Source organism: Orcinus orca, chromosome 3 (genome assembly GCF_937001465.1).
Source record: "Orcinus orca chromosome 3, mOrcOrc1.1, whole genome shotgun sequence".
NCBI lineage: Eukaryota > Metazoa > Chordata > Mammalia > Artiodactyla > Delphinidae > Orcinus > Orcinus orca.
Window position 1 is genome coordinate 156,836,656 of NC_064561.1, and position 27,874 is coordinate 156,864,529.

At 42.5% G+C, this 27,874-nt stretch overlaps 1 protein-coding gene and 1 long non-coding RNA gene across 10 annotated transcripts in view; one reads left to right on the forward strand and one right to left on the reverse strand.

Annotated features, from left to right (window-relative positions):
• The window catches only part of LOC125964003 (uncharacterized), a 223,063-nt gene that overhangs the window by 163,069 nt on the left and 32,120 nt on the right, over positions 1 to 27,874 (forward strand). The window lies entirely within an intron of this gene.
• The window catches only part of RAI14 (retinoic acid induced 14), a 147,085-nt gene that overhangs the window by 76,938 nt on the left and 42,273 nt on the right, over positions 1 to 27,874 (reverse strand). For 5 of the 9 annotated variants that reach the window (XM_049708000.1, XM_049707998.1, XM_049707996.1 and 2 more), the window contains exon 3: positions 1,269 to 1,436. The exons of the other annotated variants lie outside the window; for them this stretch is intronic. In XM_049708000.1, the coding sequence (XP_049563957.1) occupies positions 1,269 to 1,436 (168 nt within the window). The remainder of the gene's footprint in view (positions 1 to 1,268; positions 1,437 to 27,874) is intronic. 9 annotated transcript variants of the gene reach the window in all.

Below are 27,874 nucleotides of genomic sequence, written 5' to 3' on the forward strand. Positions count from 1 at the left end.
ATGTATTAGAAGCAAATTTATAGAGCAATACATTGTGATTTTATAGGATACAGAAAATTCCCTAAATTATTTTGAAAAAATTAACATTCCTTTGTTGTTTAGTATTTAGGTTATATTTTCAGGAAAGTGACATAAAGAACACAGCTAGAAACGTATCTGTGCGTACAGCTTTCAAAAATATCTCGGATAAAACTGCTTTCCATAGGGACTTCCCTGGTGGCACAGTCACCAAAATTTGGATTTTTGCCTGGATATTTAATGTATTAAGGCATTAGTGTAATGTTTTTTAGATGTGATATGGTATTGTGCTTGTGTTCTTAAAAAAAAAGTTCTTATCATTTAGAGACATATGCTGAAATATTTATTGAAGCTATGCTATGTAGTCTGGGATTTACTTCAGATGATCTGGGGAGGAAAGTATTTAAAATGGGAGGATAAGTGAAAGGAGACAGGCACCAGTTGATAGTCATAGAAGAGGAGTATAAATTATTTTCTCTACTCTTGGATATGTTTAAATATTTCCATAAAAAATACCAGTTTTTGCTCACTGTTATATAATTGTAAACATTTTCTACAGTGATGATACCTAGTGCCCCCATACTTTGCTGGCGTCCCTTATGGAAAACAAATTTTGGGGTTTTTTCTATAAATGTATTTATTTATTTTTGGCTGCATTGGGTCTTTGTTGCTGTGCGCAGGCTTTCTCTAGTTGCGGTGAGCGGGGGCTACTCTTCGTTGCAGTGTGCGGGCTTCTCATTGTGGTGGCTTCTCCTGTTGCAGAGCACGGCCTCTAGGCACACAGGCTTCAGAGGCTGTGGCGTGTGGGCTCAGTAGTTGTGGCACACGGGCTTAGCTGCTCTGCTGCATGTGGGATCTTCCTGGACCAGGGCTTGAACCCGTGTCCCCTGCATTGGCAGGAGGATTCTTAACCACCGAGCCACCAGGGAAGTCCCAACATGCAGATTTTCTGATCTACCCAATGGAGAACTGAGTCTGTATTTCTGTGGACTAGTGCAGAGGCCACACTTGGAGAAACTCACTTTCAAACAGAAAAACTAGAGCATCTTCACTGTGCTTTTCATCAGTGGAAGGTGTTTCTAGCATGTTAGGGTGATTCGCTTCTGACACACTTGTCGAGGTATAAGGGCAGTCAATTTCGGCGTTTTTTCACTTTCAGAAACCTCCTAGATTCCTTCATCGAGGCTCACAGGTGTTCAGACTTCTTCCTCAAGTTTTCCCAGGGGCAACTGTAGCCACCCCAACTTTACCTGGCTCACGTGTGCTTTCACCTCTGCTTCCCGCAGTGTGTACTTGGGGAAGAGGGGCCCAGCGTGCGTTAGACCACCTGCCCAGAAAGCAAGTGAGCATCTCCTCAGTACAGTCCTTCTGCCTTGACTCTGATGGGCAGGGATATGCCACTCTTCTCTCTGCACCTGCTACCGGAGAGGATGAAAGATAATGGTATTTAAAACATGGGGGAAATCTCTTTTAAATGCCTGTTTTATTAGATCTCTGTCACTTGATTTCCTCCCATCTTACTGAAGCCAGAATGTGCTCACAAACCCCTGTCCAAGCTGAATATTCAGGTTCGAGCCCTAAAATCAAAATTATACTAATACCTTAATACAGCAAATATCCAGTCAAAATCCAAATGTTCCCAACTGGCTGGTAAACTTTTCTTGGTTTGCTGGGATCAGGATACAAATAATGTCCTTACGTTGTAAATGGCAGCCCCATCTCTCCAGTCTCTTCATCTGTAGGTTCCCCTCCCTCCCCACCTCTCTTTTTCTTTAATTTACTTTTTGAAGAAATGAGGTCAACTGTCCTACAGAGTTTGTACTGACTGCATCTCATAATGACATTTATAACATGTGTCTCTATCTCCTTACTTCCTGTAAATCCATAGGAGGATATAAAGGCTTGATCAGATTCGAGTTCAGTGTTTTGGAAACAGTAAATACCTCATAGAAGGTGCTTCCATCGGAAGGCACAAAATGTCTGGTTTCCTCTTTCTGTGGAGTCTTTCTCTGGGTTCATTTTTTTAAACATTATAAACAATTTAAAAAAATTTTTTTAATTCAAACAAAGGGATAGAAAAGAATATAAAGAATCCCATGTACCTGTCACCCAGCTTTAACAACTCACTGGCTTCCCTCTCCCTTGTTCTATTTTATCCACACCCTCACTCACTTCTCTCTCTTCCAAACCTACACTAACTTGAAGCAAATCCCAGACATCATATAATTTCATCTCTCAGTATTTTAGTGTATATCTCTAAAAGACAGTGATTTAAAAAAAAACCACTATAAAACCTAAGAATTTTAATAATTCTTTAATATCAAATATCTGATCAGTATTCCCATTTCCTCCATTGTATTATGAGATATTTTGGGCATTTGATTTTAATTTGCAGCACTGGATTATTGGTGGGTGAGAACATTTCTACTGTGTTTGGTTACTGGCTGTGAATTACCTTCTGGTGTCCTCTGCTTGCTTAGAATTAAATTGATGGGTTGACAATAATAAAAACTGATGACCATTTTTTGTTACAAATATTTTCTCAGTCCGTTATTCACCTACTAATGGAAGCTGGAGTGAGGCAGTCTGCCCTCATGTCCATCTACTACCCAGTGAACTTAAGCTTCCTAATTTAAGCATACTTTGTGACTCCTTCTACTGCTTCTAAGCTCAGGATTTCTCCCTTCCTTCAAAGATATAATGAATATTCAAAACTATTTTCTTCTGGTTTGTCTAAGTAATCTGCGTTGTTAAGTACATTCAGGTCATATACTCAGAAAGCTATTTAGGTTGTATAAACCCCAGAATTTATCTCCATGACCCCTACGTCACAGACACAGAAAGAGAATGGAGTTTTTATGACAGTGATATATTTCTACATGATTTGAATCCCTTGGTAAACTACCCATAGATTTATTTCCACTTGCTCCCAGAGAAAAATTCCAATCCCTTCTAGAGAAACGGGAGCCCTGTCACCTGGTTTTAAAGCACTCTAACTAATTAGGGTGTTAATTAGTTCCTTGCAAGAATGAAAAGCAGGGATTAATTTAAATCACAATGAAGTTGGGGGGTGGGGTAGGGTTAATGGTTTCTTCTTTAACAGTTACCAACACATTTTAAATAGACCCAGACCCTTTTAAAAGGAGGGAATTTATGCTGCACAAGTTTGGTTACCTAGGAGACCCCATCTCTCCTTTCTACCAGAGCCTGTCCTCTCAGAAAAGCAGCTTCAATTAATAGACGGCTACTTTTCTAAGCCTCAATCGAATGGCCAGTAGGAGTAACAGAAGAAAAGTAAAACTCAAGTTATTACCTCAACTACAGCTTAGATTTTTTTTTTTTAAAGCAGGAATTCCCACGGTAGCAAAGTTGGATTATGATGCAAAGTACCAAGGAAAATTAAGCTACGCATCTCACCAGTTTTCTATACTCTACTTAAGACACCAAGGCGGGGGAAAAAAAAAAAAAGCGTAGACTAAGTGATTTAAAAAACAAGTGTAGCAAGAGTGTTGAAATGCTGAAGCATTGTGTAAATACCAGCCCACAGTTGATATCACACTTAATGCTTGTAATCATCAACAGAAGTTTAGGGGAATGAGTACATTATGACTGAACGTGTATTAAATCAAGAGGTCGGATGATGGATGTTCACTAAACTTATTGTGGTAACCATTTCATGATGCATGTAAATCAAATCATTATGCTGTACACCTTAAACTTACACACTGCTGTATGTCAATTATATCTCAATAAAACTGGAAGGGGAAAAAAAGTTTGGTTGAAAGGATCAAATGCGGCAAAAGCACATCATTAATAATAAGACCATTTGAAAGTTAGCTTTTATTAGATTAGCTTCTGAAGTCCCACTTTTCTTATACAGTGAGCCCAGGGTATCACTTTTGCATTACCGCCATATGATGGGTAACTTCATGTGTCAACTTGCTACGCTCTGGTGCCCAGTTGTTTGGTCAAACACCGGTCTAGATGTTGCTGTGAAGGTATTTTTTTTAGATGTGATTAACATTTAAATCAGTAGACTGAGTAAAGTAGATTATCCTCCATAATGTAAGGGAGCCTCATCCAAACAGTTGAAGACCATAAAAGACTTATATACAGTGGAATATTACTCAGCCATCAAAAAGAATGAAATAATGCCATCTGCAGTGACATGGATGGACCTAGAGATTATCATACTAAGCAAAGTAAGTCAGAAAGAGAAGGATAAATACCGTATGATATAACATGTGGAATCTAAAATACAATACACATCAACATATCTATGAAACAAAAACAGGCCCACAGACATAGAGAACAGACTTGTGGTTGCCAAGGGAGAGGTGGGGTAGGGGAGGGAAGGATTGCGAGTTTGGGGTTAGCAGAGGCAAACTATTATATAAAGGATGGAAAAACAACAAGGTCCTACTGTATAGCACAGGGAACTATATTCAATATCCTGTGACAAACCATAATGGAAAAGAATATGAAAAAGAATATACATATATGTATAACTGAGTCACTTTGCTGTACAGAAGAAATTAATAAAACATTGTAAATCAACTATACTTCGATAAAATTAAAAAGACTGAGATCCCCCCAAAAAGGAATTCTGCCTTCCGACTGGCTTCAGACTTCGCACTGCAGCATCGCTCTTCCCTCGGTCTCCAGCCTGACCTGCAGATTTCAGACTTGCCAGCCCTCACAACTATGTAAGCCCGTTCCTTAGAATTTCTAGAGAGACGGACAGATCTATATACACACAGACATGTATACACACATTTATACTCAGAGAAAGAGAGATCCTATCAATTCTGGTTCTCTGGAGAACCCTAACTAACACACACCATCACCATCACTCTACAGCTATAAAAGTGAAATTAAGTTTATATTTATCTGGTTGTTCCCACGTCATACAAACTTGGCTTTACAAATTTTTCACTAAAGTTAGAGAGCCTGTTAGCTTGCTGGCGCTGCTGTAACAAAATGCCACAGGCTGGGTGGCTAACACAACAGAAATGTATTTTCTCACAATCCCGGAGGCTGGGAAGCCAGAGGTCAAGGTGCCAGCAGGTTTGGTTTCTTCTGAAGCCTCTCTGGTAGGCTGGCAGGTGGTCGCCTTCGTGCACTGCCCTCAAATGGTCTTTCCTCTGTGTGCGTGCATCCCCGGTGTCTCCTCATGGGTCCAAATTTTTGACAACAGTCAGATGCGGTTAGGGCCCACCTTTCTAAAGGCCTCATTTTAACTTAGTCACCTCTTTCAAAGCCGTATCTCCACATACAGTCACATTTTGAAGTTCTAGGGGCTAGGGCTTCAACAATTCAGCCCATAACAGAGGGTCTATCTGAAAAAAAATCTGATTTACTATTAGCCTACACGGCATATATAAAACTCACTTTTGGGGGAAAGCAATTTAGGGATAGCCTTCCTCTAGATCAGTCAGAAGTGTCCAATGGAAAAAACATGCAAATATATGTCCACACTGGTTGGCAGAGAAAATAAAGAGATGATTTTAAAGAAGAGCCCCGGGCCTCCCTGGTGGCGCAGTGGTTGAGAGTCCGCCTGCCGATGCAGGGGACGCGGGTTCGTGCCCCGGTCCGGGATGATCCCACACGCCGCGGAGCGGCTGGGCCCGTGAGCCATGGCCGCTGAGCCTGCGCGTCTGGAGCCTGTGCTCCGCAACGGGAGGGGCCACAGCAGTGAGGGGTCCGCGAACGCCAAAAAAAAAAAAAAAAATTGGCGGGCTTCCCTGGTGGCGCAGTGGTTGAGAGTCCGCCTGCCGATGCAGGGGACACAGGTTTGTGCCCCGGTCCGGGAGGATCCCACGTGCCGCGGAGCGGCTGGGCCCGTGAGCCATGGCCGCTGGGCCTGCGCGTCCGGAGCCTGTGCTCCGCAACAGGAGAGGCCACAGCAGTGAGAGGCCCGCGTACCGCAAAAAAATAATAATAATAATAAAATAAAGAAGAGCCCCAAATCCAAGGCATCAAGGCAGACACTGAATTTTAGGCACTGATTCGTCACACTGATGATATATTACATCTTGCTCAGGGGTAGAAAACAGCAAGGACTTAGTTATTTGAGCCCGGCTACTGAGTCTCCCCACAGGCTAGACAGTAATTATAAAATCAGTTACCAAACCCTCTTAAGCCTGGGGCCAGGAATGATGCGGTAGGCATGATATTAAAGACACAGTTTTGACCATAAGTTGTTCGGTGCTTAATCTAACGACATCAGCAGGCAGCAGTGGAGACTGAAGGCCTTAGAGAAGACAGAGGAAGAAAAAATGGCAGTAGGGAGACAAAGAAGAAAAGAGGTAAGAAAGGGGCTGGAAGGAAGGAAGAAAGAGGGAAAAGATAAGAAATGGGAAAGGAACAGTGTGGGAAGGTGGGGCTTTGTCCCTCCTCTCTCAGTAGCACTGCACCATGTCAGGTCCCACCTCTGACTAATAACGAAAAATGCCAGAGCTTCTCATAGGAATAGCACGTGTACATTTCCAAAGAATTTTCACCTCTGTTATTCCTCATGTACCCCAAACAGCCCAGTGAGACCTCATGGAACTGTGAATGAAAAATGTTGCCTGCCGTATCCGTAAAACAAAGGATGTCGCAGCCGTCAAGCCACTACAGCCACCGATGGTGAGCCCTGAGGGGACTCAGATGGGGAAGAATAGGATCCTGGCCTGATAGCTAAGGTGCACATCAAAGGCATGATTTCAGTGAGCCCAGACTCTTGCACCTTCCCATACATAGAAAGCGATAATTCCTTAACCTCAGATATCTGGTTTTCTTTAATGAACAGTCATCTTTTGATGTCCCGACTGCCTGGTCTTTGTTGCAAAACCCCCTGTATCTCCTGGTTCCTCCCTGACCTCTTCGGAGCAGTCCCTCAGAGCTAGCTGAGACTCCTGTCTCCTGGGCTTGAAGTCCTCAGATGTCTGCCGAATAAAACATAATTCTCAATTTTAGCTTGCGTAATGTTTTTCAGTTGACAGAACTATTATTTTTATTTGACAAACTTAAAAAAATCTGAGACGGAGTCATTGAAGTGACTTGCAGAGACTGGAAGCAATTGAACATTTTACAGACTAACGCTCCTCCACAGAAATGATAAACAACTACAGTTTTTTTTTTTTTTCCACCCCACCATCCCTCCCTTAAGCTTTCTGGTTCGTACATAATCAAACTATGTGATTTATATGTGTTTTTCAAATTCTGTGTTCACGCTTTCTCTACAAAAGTTCTTTTTTTGGCTTTATACTCCTGAGACCTCGGTTTGTTTAGCTTTAAAGATCTCTCTCTTGCAAACAAGTTCTGAGAGAAAAGTGATAGATACGTGACTATTTACTAGGAAAAATGAGAGTGATAATACTCCAAAGAACTCTTATCCCAAAGTAGAAGTCAACTCTCCCCCTCCAGAGGTTCCAAACACTACAACTTTTCTAGAAAAATCTAAATGAGTTTAAAATAAATCTCAGGAAAAAAAAGTTGATGAACTCTTATCAATGGGGACGAGGTAGGATACAGGTAACTCAGCTCTTGGCTGGAAATAAAATAAGGTTATGGCACTGGGATAAAGGTCAGTCCCTGGCTTCCTGAGTGTGTCTTACACCTTTGAGTTCAGTTACCAACACGCCGTTGACAACCAGACATTTCAGTGGCTTTCACATGAAAACCCAGGCTCAAGTTCAAAGCTGGAAGGTGATACCTGTCCTGGGACAGAGTTCAAAGTCCAGGCTCTTATGTTCAGGTCTCGGCTTTTGGTAAGTGCACCTGCTGGTGTGCTAATGCAGTAACCCAATGAACACCAGTGCTAGAATCTTCTGGGAGCTCTTCTGCCTATAAGCTTATAAACTGCTCATATACTGAGGCAAATTATATTTTCCAAAAATGGCACTGCAAGATTTCTGGTCCCATACACTCTTCCAGAACCCTGCCACCTGCATCAATAGGTAGAGTCTATTTCTCCTCCCCTTGAATCTGGGCAAGACTTCGTGATGGTTTCAACTGATGGAATGCAGCAGAGGTGACACCATGTAACTTCCAGGGCTGGGTCATAAAGGGTGATCTGGCTTCTGTCCGGCTGTCTCTCAACATGCTTCTCCTGGAAGCCAGCTACCATACTGTGAGGAAGCCCAAGCCACATGGAGGGGACAGAAATGTCCTGGCTGAAAGTCTCAGTGAAGGTCTTCGGTGTAAGCCTACATCAGCCATCAGACGATGAGTGAATGAGCCACTAGGTGATTCCCACCCCCAGCCCTTGAATCTCCCCTGCTAATTCCCACATCATGGATCAGGGACGAGCTGCCCCAGTGTACCCTGTCCAGAGAACTGTGAGTATAATAAATGTTGGTTTTACGCCACTAAATTTAGTAGTCATTTGTTAAACAGCCCTAGTAACTGGAATGTACATTAATACCCAGAGGCAGAAAGAATTCATTGATTCATACAATTGTATGAATTCATACAAGAATTCATACAATTCATACATGTCTGGCTTTGGGTCTTCTTGTAGGTAGGAAAGCGTAGGCAGGAAGCAGAAACACAAGCATTTAAGTGCTACCTTCCCTGTGCCAGGTACCACGTCAAGTATGAGAAAACTTCAAAACTTCAACTGCTCCAAAATCCCCATGAGGTTTAAGTGTGAGCTCCATTTGTTTTGTTTTGTTTTGTTTTTGTTTTTGTTTTTCCGATACTCGGGCCTCTCACTGCTGTGGCTTCTCCCATTGCGGAGCACAGGCTCCGGACGCGCAGGCTCAGCGGCCATGGCTCATGGGCCCAGCCGCTCCGCGGCATGTGCGATCCTCCCGGACCGGGGCACGAACCCACATCCCCTGCATCGGCAGGCGGACTCTCAACCACTGCGCCACCAGGGAAGCCCGTGATCTCCACTTAAAGATGAGGAAGCTGAGGCACAGAAAGGTATAGTACCTTATCCAGGATCATACAGGCAGTGGTAGAGTTGCAGTTTGATCCCATATCTGCCTGAATCTAAAGTTCACAATATTTTTGCTCTCCCAGTGGAGCCCAACCTGGAAGCCTTGACCCTGGGTGGGGGCGGGGGGTTGTGGGGGGCAGCAGCGGAAGAAGCCTCAATTTAGTGGCAGTGAGAAAGTTCTGTTAATCCATGAGCAGCAGTCACTGTATGTCATACACCCTCTCACCCTCACCACAAACACACACTTTTCAAATACAGTAAATTCCATAATAACTACAATTCAAATTCATTTCATACATTACTGATCTTGGTTTTTATTATGATTTTGGTACTGATTACGTATCTTCTCAACTAACATGATAACAGAATAGCTACTAGAAGTTAAAAGTCTGTAAACTTCTTACACATATATTAGGACAGGGTTTTCATACTTAAAAACATTGGGAACCATGAACCGTACACCTCCGTGCACAGAATTCACATTCATGCCTGGCAAGTTGGACAACTGTGTTACCACGGGAAAACTCAAGAGTTGCCAATGACCAACATTCCATCTGTGTTGATTTAATGAAGGTGGTTACCAAGGGATCGTTCTTAAATAGTGGGCACTGAGAGGAGAGGGTCCCCTCAGCCACAATTCATTAATTTGCTAATTGTGCAGCTTCCCTGGTGGCGCAGTGGTTAAGAACCCGCCTGCCAATGCAGGAGATAAGGGTTCGAGCCCTGGTCTGGGAAGAGCCCACATGCCAAGGAGCAACTAAGCCCGTGCGCCACAGCTACAGAGCCTGCGCTCTGGAGCCTGCGAGCCACAACTACCAAGCCCGTAAGCCACAACTACTGAAGCCCACGTGCCTACAGCCCATGCTCCGCAACAAGAGAAGCCACCGCAACAAGAAGCCCGCGCACCGCATCAAAGAGTAGCCCCTGCTCGCCACAGCTAGAGAAAGCCCGTGTGCAGCAACGAAGACCCAACACAGCCAAAAATAAATAAATAAATGTATTTTTTAAAAAAAAATTTGCTAACCGTTCTCCCACTGAGCGCTGGCCAGCATTCTGTCTTTAGCTAATGATGATGTATGTGCCTTCCCACTTTCCATACACAGGCACGTGACAGGGATGGCGGGCAGAGAAGAATGGACCTGTCTGGGTCCTGGCCTCGCCTTGCCTCTGTCCTTCAGTGCATCCTCCTAAGCAGGCATCTGCTTCCCTTGGGATGAGAAGGGAGTGGTGGTAAGAGATGGGGGAACAACTTTATTACCCATCAGGAATGTAGGGCAAGTTCACTGCCTCCTTGAGAAACGGGAGCCCGCTCCATTCACAACTGTGCCAAAGAGGCAAGAATGCTGGTACTTAATGTGCCATAGAAAGGCTTCTTTCAGAAAAGAAAGGCAACTTCACCAGAGTCCTCTGCCGCCACATTCACATGGAATTCTGAGTAAGGCACACAGGGCCACCTCCAGCCTTCGAAAAATGGACATGCACGGGGTGGGTGGGATGCACTCTCTCTTCCCAGGACTCTTTTCTTTAGCTGCAGTCATCAGCATTCATACCCTCAAGAAGACCTGGCTTTGGGAGGCAAGTCCTACCATGTGACCACCCCCAGGCTACTCTCCCCTGCCCTAAACTCTTAGATCACTGCATTCCACAAGGATTTCTTTCTTCCCCAAAAGGGGGAGGTAAAGGAGGGGAATTACAGTATCTAATGAAGTTGGTTGGTGCCAAAACAACAAAGAAATTCCAATTCATAAAACCACATTTTATTAAATGTGATTTGATTTTTTTTTAAAGACTTTGATTTTTTTTTTTAAAGACTATGTGCCTATATACCAAAACCCGTGATTTCTACTTGTGAGCTGTTCACCTCTGATTAAATGGGGAAAAAAAGAAAATAAGACTCAAGATTTTTGAAAACACTTTCTTATTATCATTAACTTTACGTATGTGAAATTCAAATTTAAGGATTTTTTTTGGTGGTAACTCTTCAAACTAAACAGTCTTAAAATGAACTACCAATTAACCACTGCTTCGTTCATAAATGAAAGAAATGTATGTCTTTCATCTTACGTGCACAACTAGGATCCATTACACACACACACACACACACACACACACACACACACACACTTTTAAGATTCACATACTGGTCACCAACAGTCAGAGAACATATCTCCCAACCACAGAGAAGAAGCTTTAGCCCGAAGGGTCCTCCATTCTCTCCTAGAACCTCATCAATCTCCCATCCTTGGCAGAAGGCAGCAAGGAAAGACAGTCTCCCAGGTAGGTATCTGGTCTACCCAGGCTCTCTCCCTTTCCTTTTAAAAGAACCTAGAAAGCAAGCGGAGGAAGTGGAAGGGTAGAAGAAGTGGGACAGAAGATATGTTAAGAAATTAACCCCCAATTCATAATTAGCTAGCCACATGGTTAAGAAATTAACCCCCAATTCATAATTAGCTAGCCACATGACAAAAGCTGTGGACGTTTCTGACTTTCACTTTATTTTCTGAATGGAGGTAGGATCACTGATCTAGGAGGTGCAGGGCCCCCAGGGGAACTGGCCAAAGCCAGGAGCTTCTGCTTCACCCGGATTATCACGTCCAAACTCCTATTATCTCAAAAGATGTGGGCCCCGTGAATCCACCCATACTTATCCTTTAAAACCTATGCCTTTCCTATAAATACAGAATAAATACAGAATATTTGCCTGTTTGCCTCACCGCTTGTCACAGACAACTCCAGATGTGTACTATCAAGCATTTCCAAGGGCAGAGTTCTTTACGGATTACAGATTCCTAGAGGACAGGAAATACGGTTGTTTTTCTTGCACTGTACCGCAATTACCCAAATATTGCATACAAAGACATACATTTCTGCCAGGAAATCTTTTTTTTTTTTTAATGGGAAGATGGGTGATAACATTCTTAATTTATAACGGAGGTAACTGTGGTTCATTCATCCACTTATTCATTCATTCAGCAGAGATTTATTGAGCACCTCTTATGTGCCAGGCTGGGGATCCAGCAGTGAACTAGCCGAAGCCTGTGTCCTCAAAGGGCTGCTGCTGCTCTCAGGGAAGAAACAGGTCCCACACAAAGATGCAGGTATCATGTCACGGGTGATAAATGTTTAAAAAGTGGAAGTGAGGATAGGAAGTGACAGGAGTGTGTGATTTGAGGGGGGAGGGGTCAGGGAAGATGTCTCTAGGTGACATCTGAGCAGACAGATCTGGAGGAAGGGATCCCTGCAGATGTCTGGGGAGAAGCCTTCCAGGGTGGGAACAGCACGTGAAAGGCTGGGTGGGCTCAGGAACTTACAAGCAAGCCTGGAGCAGAATAAACGCAAGGGAGGCTTACAGACCTGGAAAGGACTTTTACTGAGTGGGATGGGAAGCCACCCAAAGGACTTTTACTGAGTGGGATGGGAAGCCACCCAAAGGGAAGGGAAGCCACCCAAAGGACTCTGAGCACAGAGTGACAAAAAGGATCACTTGCGACCAATTCTGTTAAGTCAGGACAATGAGAGGCAGGCAGTCTGTGGACCTGTTTTGAAGATACAACTACTATGCTTTGCTGATGTGACACAGAGATGAAGGCATTTGCATTAGACAGGCCTGGAGTCAAACTCCAGCTCTGCCGCCTCCTAGCTGTGTGACCTCAGGGAAAAGTTTTAATTTTTGAGTGTCAGCTTCTTCTGTAAAATGGGGATAATAAATACCTTCACTGCAAAAGTAGAAACACTATATATAAGCACCTATTACAATCCCGGGGTACTTTTTTAACGAAAGCTAAAAGAGGATTTTTTTTAACCCAAATTTCCCTGACCCCCAATACAACAACATTCTTGCAGGGCGACGCCAGGAGAATTTTCATGGCCTTAAGGTCCCCTTCTCTGGCCCACCTTTTCTTTGATGGAAGGTGTTGACTTTCATTACATGTGTGTTGTTTTCAAGGTGGTTTACTGAAGTTCTAATCTGAATAGAATCAGCAAACACCATCCATGCCCCCTATCCGAGAGGTGGACAGAAATAGTAAATGAAAAACAAAATCCTAAGGCTGAGAATTTCTGACAATGCCAGGAAGGTATTTGGACATAGTATTGCTAATTGCATATTAAACACTACTGGCTCCTGTACTCAACAAAAGAGGGTAAATTATTATTATATGTTATTAGATTTTTTAAGCTGGGTGTTGCTTCCTTTCCTGTCCAATAACTAGAGGCCAATATTTCTTACTTATGGCAACATGTGTTCACAATCGTATGACCTTGAGTCCAGGAAGGAGTGAAACCACTCAGCCCTGAAAATCAAACAGAAAATCATTTTTCCGGCTTCTCGGCTGGAACGTCCACTAGGAAATACATATTAATTTTGGTTCCCTCCACTTTCCCATCCCAATTAACCCAATGCCACATTCACACGGTTGCCTCTCTAAAAATCTGAAACTATTCTGCAAACCTCAATTGTGTTTAATGTGACTTTTAAAGCTGGTCTAAAGAACACAGGTTGAGGAACAGAAACCATCAAGTAGAGGATTAAAATGATTTATTAATGGATGCTTTAAAAATGGTAGAGGGACCTCCCTGGTGGTCCAGTGGCTAAGACTCCGCGCTCCCAATGCAGGGGGCCCGGGTTCGATCCCTGGCTAGGGAACTAGATCCCCCATGCTGCAACTAAGAGTTCGCATGCTGCAACTAAATATACCACATGCCACAACCAAAAGAAAAGAAAAGAAAAAAAAAATGATAGAGAAATCTGGTGATGGAGCCTTTATAGTTGAAAGTTAGAAATCGACCTGAAGAATTTAAACAGTTTTAATAGAACTAAAACTCACTACTCAAAAAGAAAATAAAATTCAAATAGAGCACCTTAGCATCCTCTGGCGTAGTCACTGAAGGTGCTCTGAAATACTTATATTCACCTTGAAATTCACCTCGCAAAGATTGTACCTTCATCTGAACTTTTAAAGTCTTTTACATCACTCATGCCGCACTTAGATTCTGTTCTGAATACTCTTCCTCTACATGTAAATGTCTTGTCCCCCCGGTGAAAAGTGCAGGTTCCCCAAAGGCAAGAACCATGTCTCCCAATTTATGTATGGATCCGGGACCTTGCACCTGGCAGGTACTAAATGTGTGTTCTGACATATTATGTGCTCTCCTCTACAAAGCTGCATTTCTCCAAGGCTGTTCTGTTCCTCAAGCTGCAGCCGTAAGGGTTGTGAAGTAAAGAGTATTACCATGTGGCATACTCCCCCCACCCCACGTACAACCTTCCCCTTTCTTAGACATTTACAATGTACATTAACAGCTTAAAGGCACCAAGCAGTCCTGTAATAAAGAAACCTATTTATTTTGCTGAACGGGACATTCTCCAAACTTATTTGACACAGGAAACTTTTCTTGCTTATAACGCCTGTTAAAATTCAGCAGTGCCACTTGGGGAAACTGTCCTAAAGTATCTGAAACAACATTCTGTATATAAAGTGCTCAGTAAGTAACATATGTGAGACATTTTACAGTTTACAAGGCACTTTCAGCACATTATTATGACTGAACTCCCTCAATAGACAGACTTATATAGTAGGAAATTATAAAGAAGGGAAACTCTGTCTTCCTTTCCTCCAACCCCCTCGAGTTTTCAATCACATTCCTTCCTTCATGCATCTATCAGCTGAAAACTCCTTTCCTTTAGGACTCTGAGTCACTAAGGATACAATGTGACAACTTATTTCTCCCACAAAGGGACTTGTTCCCACTTCTTGGAACTGAGAGGGTCCTTAGATATAAACTCCAAATTGTTCATTTTACCCTTGGGGGGGAAAAAAGGCAGGTTTTAGTTTCAGGAAATCTACCTCAGAGACACACAGAAATTAGGTGACTTGGTCAGTAATGTGATTTTAGCTTACAGGAAACTCAAAGTTCCAAATTTAGAGATACATGAATAAGGATTAGGTTCAACTGTATATGAAAGAAAACCCCAAATAACGGTGGCTTAAACAAGATACAAGTGTCTACATATAAACAGAGTCTGAGAGGAGTCAGTCCAGAGCTGACAAGAGAACCCCACAGACAGTTGAGATTGGGGCTCCCTCTATCAGTTCCACCAACTTAATACAAGGCTTCCATCTTTAAGGTCACCGCAGGGCCCAAAATGGCAGCTGGAATGCTAGCCATCAAGTCCTGATCCCAGGCAGAAAAACAAAAGATGATGATGGAATAGGCAAAAAACATGTAGCTTTCAGCAGAGTGGTCAGACCCCTATGTAGAATTTCCCCAGACCCCCATTGGTCACACAGCCAAAACTGTGTGAAAGAAGTGCGCAAAGAAGGCTGAGAAATGTGGTATTTGGGCTGAGCGCACTGAGTCCCAAATTTTAAAAAGGAAGTTCTATTACTAAGAAAGAACAGGAAAATGGGTATTGGGTAGTCCACGAGCAATCTCTGTCAAGAAGAAGGAATACGATGTTAGAATCTTACTATCTTAGGATGCTGGTCAGAAGCCATTTCGTCGGTGTTTCTCAAGTTCACTGATAAGAATCATGTGTGTGGGGTGGTGGTGGAGGGGTGGATAGGCTCCATCCAGATCTACTGAACCAGAACCTCCAGGGAGAGGACCTAGGGAATCCCTGTTTTCAACAAGCACTCTATGTGATTCTTATCAAGCAAGTTTGGGAACCACTGAAATCTAATCTTCCACCCAACTTGGCAGTCTCAGCAAATTCCTGAGCCTTGGGGCTCCAGAGGCAGTCAGTCCATCCTTGAGCAGCGAGAGACATGGACATCCTTCCTCTTAACTGACACAATTTCCATCAAAGAGCCAACCTAACAGGAAGAACCCGAGGGGGCCTCACCGTTATGGAATTATACCAAAGTAATTATGAATTGGGCAACCAAGTGCCTTAACCAACCAGCTCTATCACATGAACAAATATGATTGCTAAAGAGAAAAACCACAGGCCTAAAAATGGTGTCACCCGTGCTAAAGCCCATAATACCAAACTTAGATTTAATACTAACCTAACAGCAGTTTCGACTTTCACCAGAAATGTAACCTTAATCAACCAGTCTGGAATTTTCTGAGCAGCACCAACGAGGTCATCTGTGCCACCTGGGCCCTCTCTCAGCACCGCCCCCCACCCCCAGAGGAGGAAGGGGTGGCAATCTGTATGATAAAGACCCTTGCCCTTCCCTTTTCCCTCCCTAAGATGATGTCCTGGCCTAAAAAAAATCATCCTTTCTTTCCTTGGCTAATAGCCCCCTGCCCCTTCTTCCTATAAAAACCTTCCATTTTGTACGATCCCTCGGAGCACCCTTCTGGTTACTGGATGGGATGCTACCCATTCATGAATCACCTAAAAAAGCCAATTAGATCTTCAAATTTACCTGGCTGAATCTAGTGTCTTAACATGATCATATAAAACCAGCCCATTTCCTTACAGAAAGGTTCTCTAATTGTTTCAATCATACTTTACCAACTGGGACTAAGTCTGACAAGCGTCAAAGCCTCCCAGGCTCCGGGGTGCCCTGGGGTGAATCCGGAAGCTCCAGCAAGGTTGCCTGAAGTTGGCCGAAGGTCTTTAGCCTATGACTGGATGGGTTTCTCTTTGAGGATTAAAGTAAAGCTACAGATCAAAGGTGGAGTGCACTCTCACTTACTTCTAACATTTAGAAGTCAACCATTCCTGATCTGTACTCCTATTTCCCTGTCCACTGCGACATTTATTTCCTCCAAACAAATGTACTAAGAACCATGTATTCTACCATCCCAGTAGTTCTGGAACCAAGGGGGACCCAAGGACACACTTGCTGTCATGAATGAACCCTGGGACTGATGGGGGATTCTGATTTCATTTGCCATCTAACCCAGGCTAATAGTGAGAAAAATCTGCTGAGGCGGAGGGCCCTAAATTACACCAGAAACTGCTTCTATCTGCCACGACCTTTCCACAGAGGAAAATGATTCCAACCCACATTTAGTCTGATGTTTCTTTATGAGTGAAGAATTATACCTTTAGAATGAATAAAAGAATGAAATAAACATGTTAAAGGAAGATTCTTCTTCATGTTTTGGTGTTACAGTTTGAATTCTGTTCTCCAAAGAAAAAGTCCTATTGAAGTCTTAACCGCTGGTATATCAGAATGTGACGATATTTGTAAATAGCGTCTTTCCAGAGGTAATTAAGTTAAACTGAGGTCAACAGAGTGAGCCCTAATCCACTGGACTTATAAAAAGGGAAATGTGGACAGAGACAGACACCTGGAGGGAAGGCAGAGGAATGGAATGAGGCATCTACAAACCAAAGAATGCAAAAGATTGCCTGCAAACTACCAGAAACCAGGAAGACACATAGAAGACAAACTACCAGAAACCAGGAAGAACATCAGAGGGACCATAACCTTGCAAACCTTGCTTTCAGACTCCTAGCCTCCAGCACCATGAGACAATAAACTTTTGTTGTTCTAAGTCCCTCTGATTACGGAGCTTTGTTATGGCAGCCCTAGCAAACAAATGGAATTGGTTAGTGAGAATGTATTTCTTCACTCAGGTCAAATTCAATGTCCCTGATGTAAGACTGAAGCTATCTGCCAGCACAACTCAGTCTGAAAACAGAACAAAAAAAACTCTGCAAAAGTCCATTTGAAAATAACTGAAATTGCATCTAAATGTACGCGTTCAATTGCATTTGCTTTCTCCAGAAAAAAGACCAGGTTTTTCTACTTCTTATCATGGTGGGGGGCGGGGGTAGGTAGTGGGTGAAGATGGAGGGGATTCATTGTGATGCCTCTCAGATGAGGAATATCTACCATACTACTTCCTTGCTACATGACCCCTTGCTATCCTGGATCAGTGGTTCTGAACACTTTCTGCTCAGGACATTCACCCAGCCCAGGCTCCTCTCCAGAAGTTTTGATTCAGTTGGTTCAGGGGCAGGGGGTGAGAAGCAGAAATAGTTTGGGGCTTGGGTGTCTTTCAGCTCCCACGTAATTTTAATGTACAGAGGGAGTTAAGAACGACGCCCCAATATTACAGGAGTGATGCTTTCTTTCCATCAGTGGCTGGGGTCGGGGTGGGCGTCCAAAATTCAGACATAATTAGAAAAACCCGTCCTGTGGGAAATTCACACTCAGTAGCCAGACCCTGAAAGCTGACTTTAGAGATCAATTTCCATATGAATAATAATTATTCCATCACGGTTTGATTGGCTAAATGGCTCCAGGCAGGCTCTCAGGCATCCAATTTTATCTGTGGCGCATAGGAGTCCCTTATATTCAATCCCACCCTCCGTAGTTTTAACAGAAAGTAAAAATTTTATCTTAATTCTTTTTCAAGCTACTGATACTTTCACTATTGCAAGTTGGCAAAATATCTAAATCCAAAGCTACCCAGCACTTATGAAATAGGTCCTGAATACATTTAAGAAAAGTTTTTTCTCTTTCGTTTTGGTGAAAAGGGCAAGGTAACTCGTTGACAACTGTTCAGCAGCTGGCATGTTTACTCGATTGATCAGAACTCTACAGACTTCTTAAGAACTGTTAAATGTTTTTCTACTGTTAAATGTTAAATGAACTGTTAAATGTCTTCTTAGCTGCTTTATTACTTTCAATATGGTTCTAAAGAGCGTATTAAATTATATCTTCAATTACATGTAGATAAAACTTAGGAGGAGCTGAGCTTTTTCTGGACAAGATAACCTTTCCTTATTCTACTTCAGAAACAACACAAATTCATAAATACAGTCGACATCTAAGACATAAAGAGCCCTTTCCTTCCTTTCTCTCTCTTTTCCTATCTCAATCTCTTCTTTCGCCATTTTTCAAAGCTTTGGTTTTTCCCTTGGAGACAAGGTCAGAGACAGATTTCCTGTCTAAGGCTCTGCTTTGTGCTTAAGGAAACATGAAAAAAGACCTGCATATTTCAAAAGAAGGTCATTATAATCACTATATACAATAGGATCACATTCTTTCCCCTGTTCTTAATTAGTAGAGATTACAAGAAACGTCACGGGCAAGAGGAAGAAGCGTGTACATTCTGACAAGGTACTGGGGGAGACTTGAACACACTTCAATTAAGATGTGCATTCTTTTTCTCCAGATGCCCGTGGGACTTTGCGCAACTCCAGTACAAATAAATGTACTGCTTTCCGACTCTCTTACAGAAGCAATTACCAGTGGATGCAGAGATGAATGCGAGAGCAGAGGGGGTTGGAAAGAGACTTGAACAGGAAATACAGAACTTTAAAGCTTAATGGGACTTTTGAGAGCATCTTTTTACCCATGTGGGAAGCCAGAGAGGTGAACTGGCTTGCAGGAGTCTCACACATGGAACTGGCAGAGCTAAGATCAGTAAATGCAGCCCGCAGCTCTGTCCACCAAATTGGCTGCCCAGTCTTGACGCCATTCAGAAGAAACAGTAAAACGCTAAGCCAACACCCTTTTTGCCTCTGTGGCCTCCTGTTTTGCATATTTATCATCTCTTAATATGCTATAACTGATGGCGGCGGTGGTGAGAGCTGGAGGTCTTGATTGAGTTACTGCCTCTTGTTAAGAAGATAAAAAGCTTTTCTGGAGTGGAAAGAGGATACTTCTCATGACAAGCGATTCACAGTACAAAAATTCAAGGTCAAAGAACCATGTGTGGCATATCCAGAGGGGGCACAAGCATTACTTCTGTGCCCAGAAGATGGCACAGATAACCTAGGGTTTCAAGCTGAGACACCAACAAAGAGTACACCACACAGATCAGGATGAAAAAGCTTACAGTACCTAGTGCTGTGGCATGACGATACAACAAGCAAAACACCAATGCAATGATGTTCCAAAATAAAAATTTCTTCCCCGAGTTCAGAACTCCATGGCTCAAGTGTCATCTTTAAACTGTCAACATAAGTGTATGAAGATCAGCCTCAAATCCATTACTCAGCCAGAGATATTTTGAGTAAAAGGGACCTCCAAATAGGACAAAAGCCATATAAAGGCAGAAAATAATCCTTAAGAGGCATTATATTTACTTTTACTTTATAAGAAATCTTCATCGCGCTCGGTTTAATGAGCAGCTTTTAATACAGGAAGATACACACATTCCATGGGTCATAAAGCCAAGGCTGCTGAAGTGGGTGATTTAGCGTTTCAGGGAAAAATATGAATTATATGAAGGTCAAGTCCCTTTTAAAAAGTATATTAGGAGGCATTACAAAAATAAGGAAGTGGTTATAAATCTGAATTCCAAGAATGGTAACTCCCTTGTATGGACAGAGCAAAACGTTAGGGCAGAACAATTACATTCCTATGATAACAGAAAAAACACACAAAGGCCAAAATCACAGTATTTAAAAAATGCATTAAAAAAGTAATAAAATAAAAACAAATAAAAAATGCATTTCATTGAGATGCTCCGTATTGAAATTAGTGTGGCTAAACCAGCAGCTACAACTCAAATTCCTCTTAAGTTTGGAGGGCAAATGGTAGGCTATGACTTTTTCAAACACAGAGGTTGTTGGCATACATCAAAAGAAGAAAGGAGAGGGGCTGTAAATCGGTCCCACAAAGGCAAATTTAAGCGAGCGGGGTGCTGCTCCCAAGCGTGAAGACTCAGAGCTGATTGTGCTAATGTAAAGAACTGACTTGGGTGACCAGTTTTATCATTTTACTTGTCTTCCAGGTGTGTGGCTTGCTTTTTCAGTTCTTTTGTTTCTTGTTAGTGTCTAACACAGTGCTGTCCAAGAGAAATATAATGCAAGCCACATCTTATATTTTCTGAGAGCCACATTTAAAATGTAAAAAGTGGGACTTCCCTGGCGGTCCAGTGGTTAAGACTCTGCGCTTCCGATGCAGGGGACGCAGGTTCGATCCCTGGTCGGGGAACTAGTATCCTACATGCCGCACGGTGCAGCCAAAAACAAACTAAAAAAAAAGCCAAACAAATTTTTAAAAATGTAAAAAGAAACAGACGAAATGAATAATGTTTCATATAACCCAATATAACCAAAATATTATCATTTCAGCATGAAATCAACATGAAAACTATTAACAGGATATTGTATATTCTTTTTTTTATACTAAGTCTTCAAAATCCTGTACATTTACAGTACATCTCAATTCCAATGCTACTTTATCAGAAATACTTGATGTGTATTTAGATTTCATGAAATTTACTCTTGAACAGGTAAATTCACAAACTTAAGTTGTTCCAAACTGAAAAGTTTCCAACATCTCAAATGAGTAACCATTTTTAAATTTAAATTAAAAATAAAATTTTAAATTCCATTCCTTAGTCACCCTAGCCATGTTTCAAGTGGCTACAGGAGGGGACAACACAGGTCTCATACAAACATCCCCGTCCCACCCTCACAGGAATCATTTCTCTTTCCAACTTCCCATGGAATATAAAAGCTGGGCAATAAGCAAATGTCAGTCCATAGGGAGAAAAAAATAATTCCTTCATTATCCAAAACCATCATGAAATTCAGCTTACGGAGTACAGAAATGGAAGAAATGCTTTAAAAACTAGATTTGATAGATGAGTTTATTACTGGGAACAAAATTAGAAAGTATTTGGAAAAGGGATCTGAATATCTTGAGCATTTTTAATCTTATTTAATCTTCACAATATCCTAGGAGGGAGGTACTTTTCTCATATTCCCCTTTTACCGAATACGAATCAGAGGCTCAGAGAGGCTAGAGCTAGTAAGTGAAGCGCACAGAAACTGGGCTTAACTAATGAATGAAATTAACTCTTAGGAGATAACTTTATGGATTCTGTATACAAAACACTGTCCAGCCAGTCAAGTCATTCTGGATACTGATTCCCTTGTAGATTTTAGGAAAGACAGAGCACACTGATGAAGTGTTTTGAAGTGTTCATCTACACAGCTCTCCATTTTTGTTCAAAGTGCCATAAACTAACAATCCTTCACTTTCAGTGGTGATGAAACGTTCTCTCTCACAGGACAAAAGAATCTCCTGGGGTGAGTCCTAGCAATCAGCAGTTGCAAAGCTTTCTGGGTGGTTGTCATGTACAGTGAGGGTTGACAGCTACAGAGCCCGACTGGACCTCAAACTTGAGTTTGCACCAGAATTGCCTGGGGTCGGGGGCTTGGCTGGTCTCCACTCCCAGAATTTCTAGTAAGGTAGCCCCAAAATTTGCATCCCTAACAAGTTCCCCAGGAATGCTGATGCTGACGTCTAGGCATTGCACTTAAAGACTGACTTAACTATAAGAAAGAAAAATGCACTTAAATGAGGTAAAGAAAAGAACCACCACAAATTTTCTTAAGAACCTTGTTCTGTAGGGCAATTTACTAGGCTCGGGATCATATCAGCGGAGGGCCTAGACGACAACTGCTGGAATCTGAGATGTGCTGGATGCCACAAGTTGTAGCCTCCTACTTTCAGAGCAGAAGATACCAAAATGCAGACCGAGGCCCCAGAGCTGCTTTAACCAGAAGCTACTGAGGCTTAAACCTCAGGGACCCCTCACTTGTATGGGTCCCTCACAAGGCCTGGCAATATACTCCCAGAGCATGTACGTATATTTTTGTTTGTTTGTTGTCTTTGTAAAATTTGTAAAGTAAAATCTTTGGGTATTTTCTAAAAGGAGGACTCCCATATATTTTTGTATAAACCTCAGGCTCCACAAAACTTGGATCTGTCCTTGGAGGCCTCTTACCCTGTTCATATCTTCCAGATTTTTTCTAGGAATAGAAAAACATTAAAAATTTTTAAACATCACAAATATGTTTAAGAACTTGCTTTTATCTCTCAATAATAATATACAAAACAGCTTTCATTAATAGATGCCTGCAACATGTTTAATGGCTTTGTAATACGTACCCAAAAATACACTCAGCCAATCTTTTTTTTTTTTTACTATAATGCTTAAGTGTTTTCTAGTTTAAGAGTATCACCATGGTGAATATCCTTAAGGCTAAATATTTTTGCCCATCCTTATTTCCTAAGTATTACTCTAAGTGTTGATATGTACCATATGCATTTGCTTTTCATTTGTTATAATTATAATGTAATATAATTTTGTCACTTGAATCTCTCTCCACTTTATTAAATGCACTTTCCCAGTTGCTACATAATTTTTTAAGCTTAGTATTTTTAAGAATTCTAGAACATTCCTCTCTGTGGATGTAACATAATTTATTTGCCTACTCCTCCAAAATATGGGTTACTCTCCATTTTTTATTAATGTAAATAATACGACCAAAAAAACTCCATGTTTTAGATTCTTTTCTTCACATAGCTTCCCTTAAGTGGGCCAAAAATTATAACAGTGGCTAACCCAATAGATTATTCATAAAACAGCTTTATGGTAGAGAAATGAAATGTGTGAACAGGGCTCACAATGGGCTTGAAAATATCAAAGCCTCGAAGGTAAGTAGCATTCACCACCGTTATACCTGGAGCCATGAACTGAGACCTGTGTCTGTCTTGAGGGCTTACTAGACTATTCTAGAGAATTCCTCCCCAGCGAGGAGCAAGTTGTCCAGACTCTTTCTGACAAACGTTGGCTAAATGACGCAGAAATGTATAAAAAAATTGAACAATAATGCTATTATGGGTTTCCTTTAAATGAGGTTGGCACAGCTGCCCCATCATAACCTGGACCTAAGCACTGTTTTGTTTCTGGTAGCGAGTGGCCGTGTTCTTAATCAATAACAGTCAGGCTCTCTCATGACCAAAGAGACAGAGTCAGTAAGCTGGGTCTAAATTTAGATAATTTTTGCCCATAGGACACAAGCTAATTAGCCTACACCAGGTCCAAGTTCATGACTGGTCTTGTTGATGTGGTTCTCTAACCACTTCAGCTAATGAGCTACAGACACCAAATAATTTCACAGCCTGGATACAAAACCCAGGTAGGTTGTACATTACAAGCCAGGCCCTCTGATGATGCTTGTTAATGTCACATAACACAACCAGAGGTGGCCAAGAGGACATTCAGACCACTCTAAAGGAAACCCACCCAGGAAACCCCTCGGCCCTTTTGTTTCCACCCATGACATGGGGAGAGCAGTAAATACTGAGCAAAGAAGGGCCGGAGGAATGAGGGGGTGACACTGAACTGTCAGTGTTTCCCTGCCGCTCTCAGCATTCATTCATTCATCACACTCCCTGGAGCAGGAAGCTGGGCTGGATGCTGCAGACAGAGCAAGGAAAACGATCTCATCCTGCCTACCTTGACCCAGCTGCCTCCTGTCACCCAAACGCATCAGTTCACTGCAGGGGAAGGGTAGAGGTGGCTTTGCAAATGCACTGGAAAAGGCAGGAGTCTACAGTACCAGAGTCCCTTGACTGCAAGACTTACTTGCCGAACACTCACCAGAACTTACCAGACAACCCATCTTCCAGCTATTCACGGGGCACGGGCTGATGCCCTAAGACCTGTCCCAGTGCCACATCCACCACTCCGGGGACAACTATGTCCCAAACAGTCACAAACACAGCCAGGCCAGTCTAAGTGTTGCCCTTTGTTATTTTAAAAACAGAAAGCTGTACAAACATTACTTAAGTCTCAGGTCCCAATGCGCATTTTAGGTCCTCCTTTCCACTGCCCGATCCTTCCAGAAAACAGGTCTAACTGCTTTGCTTTCCATATTCTCCACCAACCTCTTATCTCTGGCACCAAAGGCTTTCAGACCGGATCGGTGTGAATCTGGCTAGTGGGCTTCACCGAAACATGTTCTGGTCATAGTTTATCCGTAATTATCATCAGTCAGTTGCCACTGGACAATGGAAAGAAGAATTTGAAATTCCAGGCCTCTACTTGGCTGGCTGGAATCATATTTTGCATCTCTGACAGCAAACACCCGTGCACAGCGGCCATCACAGACTGGGGGAGGCGTGGCTTCAGGGGCCAGAGTCCCCAGGCACAAGTCCAGGTTCCTGCTTTGCCTCTGTGATTTGGACAAGTGTTATGTTGAATTGTGCCCTCCCATAATTCATACGTTCAAGTCCTAACCCCCAGTACCTTATTTAGAAACAGGGTGGCGGCAGAGGTGATTAGCTAAGATCAAGTCATTCTGAAGAAAGGTGGGCCCCTGATCCAGTAGTACTGCTGTCCGTATAAAAAGGGGAAATTTGAACAGAGACCCACACACAGAGAACGCATGTGAAGGTGAAGGCAGAAATCTGGGAGATGCATGTAGAAACCAAGAAAACGCCAAGGACTGCCCGCAAACCACAGAAGCGAGGAGGTGGGGCAGGGAACAGACTCTCCCTCCCAGCCCTCCAACTTGCTGGCACGTTGATCCCGGCCTCCCATACTCCAGAATACGAAAGGATAAACTTCTGTTGTTTAAACCACTCCACTTAGACCACTTTGCTAGCAAACTCACACAGCAAGTTAACTATGTCACAGTTTTCTCATCTGTAAGATGGGGATAAGAAGGGTACTCCTCTAACAAACAGATTACAATTTGGTGTTTAGAATAATGCCTGGCAGAGAAGTGCATTTGAAGGTTAATATTCTAATCAAGAAGATTCTCACTCTTTTTTTTAACCTCTTGAAGTTGCCTAATGTCTCTTCCCACCAAGTTGCTTAGTAAAAGGCAAGTGTGATAACAGCCCACGCCAGATTTCTCGGGAGATGCGGGAGCTCTCTCGCTTGGCTGGGTGCCCAGGCCAGGGTGTGGCCTTTGTGGAGCAACAGGAATCTCCATTTCCTCCCTGCTCTTCATCCCACACCCACTCAAGGCACCTCATTCTTTCCCACCCCACGGCGGCCACCACCCGAGCCTCGGCCCTAGTCCTGGCCCTTTCCTCCAGTTAGTCTCTCAAAACCCCCGAATCATCCTAGCGCCCCAAGCGCGATCATCTTCAAACCTCAATTCTTCCGTTTTACCCACATCACCCACCCCCAGCTTCCGATGCTGTGCAGAAGTCCATCCCTCCCATCTAACTTGATAACTCTGTGCATCTCCCTCTTCTGTTGGTCTCTCCTCACCCCCACCTGACTCTGGACGTTCCCTCACCAGTACTGGTTTCCTCTGCTAATCCTAACCTACAAGTCAAGAAGACCCAGCCTCAAATTCACCTTTTCAATGAAGCCCTCCCTAAACTCCTATAGTATTTATCGCCTGGATGCCTGATTTTGTTTTGAATGACACAAGCCTTGTGCTGCTGTACCTGTTTCATGCATGTCAAGCACAGTATCTCAACTAGACAATAAACGTAGAGTCCATTCATTCATCACACACTACTAAAGACCTACTAATGTGAGGCACCAGGCAAGGCATCAGGGTAATGGGTATCATTAGTTACCATTTATCAAGAATGTACTGTGTGCCACATTTTATCCTAATCCTCATGACGATGCTGGAAGGTGCTGGCATCACCCTGGTTTACAGATGAGAAAGCCAAAGATGAGAGATTATGTAACTTGTCCAGTATTGCATAGATAGTAATAGATAAAACTGGGACAAGACAGAGAAACAGGGCTGAGAAATAGTATAATGGGTCAGCTGTAACCAGACCCCAAAGAATGTGGATTAAGGCACTGCCCATTTGGAAGGATGTCAATAATTATCACATACAGGCATACGTCAGAGATATTATGGGTTCAGTTCCAGACCTGCAAATAAAGCAAATATTGCAATAAAGCGAAGCCAAGAACTTTTTCCTTTCCCAGTACATATGAAAGTCATGTTTACACTATACTGTAGTCTATTAAGTATATGATAGCATTATGTCTAAAAAAACAATGTATATAACAATGAAACAAATATAACAATAATGAAAAAGTTTGAAATATTGTGAGAAATGCCAAAATGTGACACAGAGACACAAAGTGAGCAAATGCTGTTGGAAAAATGGTGCCAACAGACTTGCTCGACGCAGCGTTACCACAAACCTTCAATCTTTAAAAAATGCAATAACTGCAAAGCACAATATGATATATATATATTATATGACAATGCCATATATACATATAGGTGTGTGTGTGTGTGTGTGTGTGTGTGTGTGTGTGTGTGTGTGTGTGTGTGTGTGTATATATATATGAAATAACCATTGACATCCTTCCAAATGGGCAATGACTTAATTCATTCTTTGGAGTCTATATCCATATCTGAAGACAGAGCTGTACATTACATTCATTAATGCCTTAGATTAAACAGGCATGCCCCTACTAAGTTTGTGGATGACTCAATATGATTATGATGAGTCAGAATTTAATGCAAGAATCAGAGCAACAGATTTATTGAACAAATTTAACTGAGAAAATAAAATTTAACTGGGATAAACATAGTGTCCTGCATTTGGGTTCAAATATCCAACAGTGCAAGCGCACAAAGAGAATGACAGGGCTTTGCAAGCAACAGTGGAAGAAAAGAAGCAACAGTAAACTGAGTATGGGGGCTTCCCTGGTGGTGCAGTGGTTAAGAATCCGCCTGCCAATGCAGGGGATATGGGTTCAAGCCCTGGTCCGGGAAGATCCCACATGTCTCAGAGCAACTAAGCACGTGAGCCACAACTACTGAGCCTACGCTCTAGAGCCCGCAAGGCACAACTACCGAGCCCGCGTGCTACAACTACTGAAGCCCGCGTTCCTAGAGCCTGTGCTCCGCAACAAGAGAAGCCACCACAATGAGGAGCCCCTGCACCGCAAGGAAGAGTAGCCCCCGCTCGCAGCAACTAGAGAAAGCCCGTGTGCAGCAATGAAGACCCAGTGCGGCCAAAAATAAACAAAATAAATTTTAAAAAAACACAACAGTACACTGAGTATGATTGAAGAGGGGAATGTGGGTTAAAAAAAATTAATATTATGTCAGGTTATAGTAATAAAGCTACATCTGGGAAATGGAAATGCCACTATTCCAAGTTCTTTTGCAACAAATCTAATGTTTTGCTCAGAATTCTAAGTCCCAATTTGAAAGTAAGTCAAACTGGTATATATGTTCAAATGAAATTGATATAATTAAGAATCCTC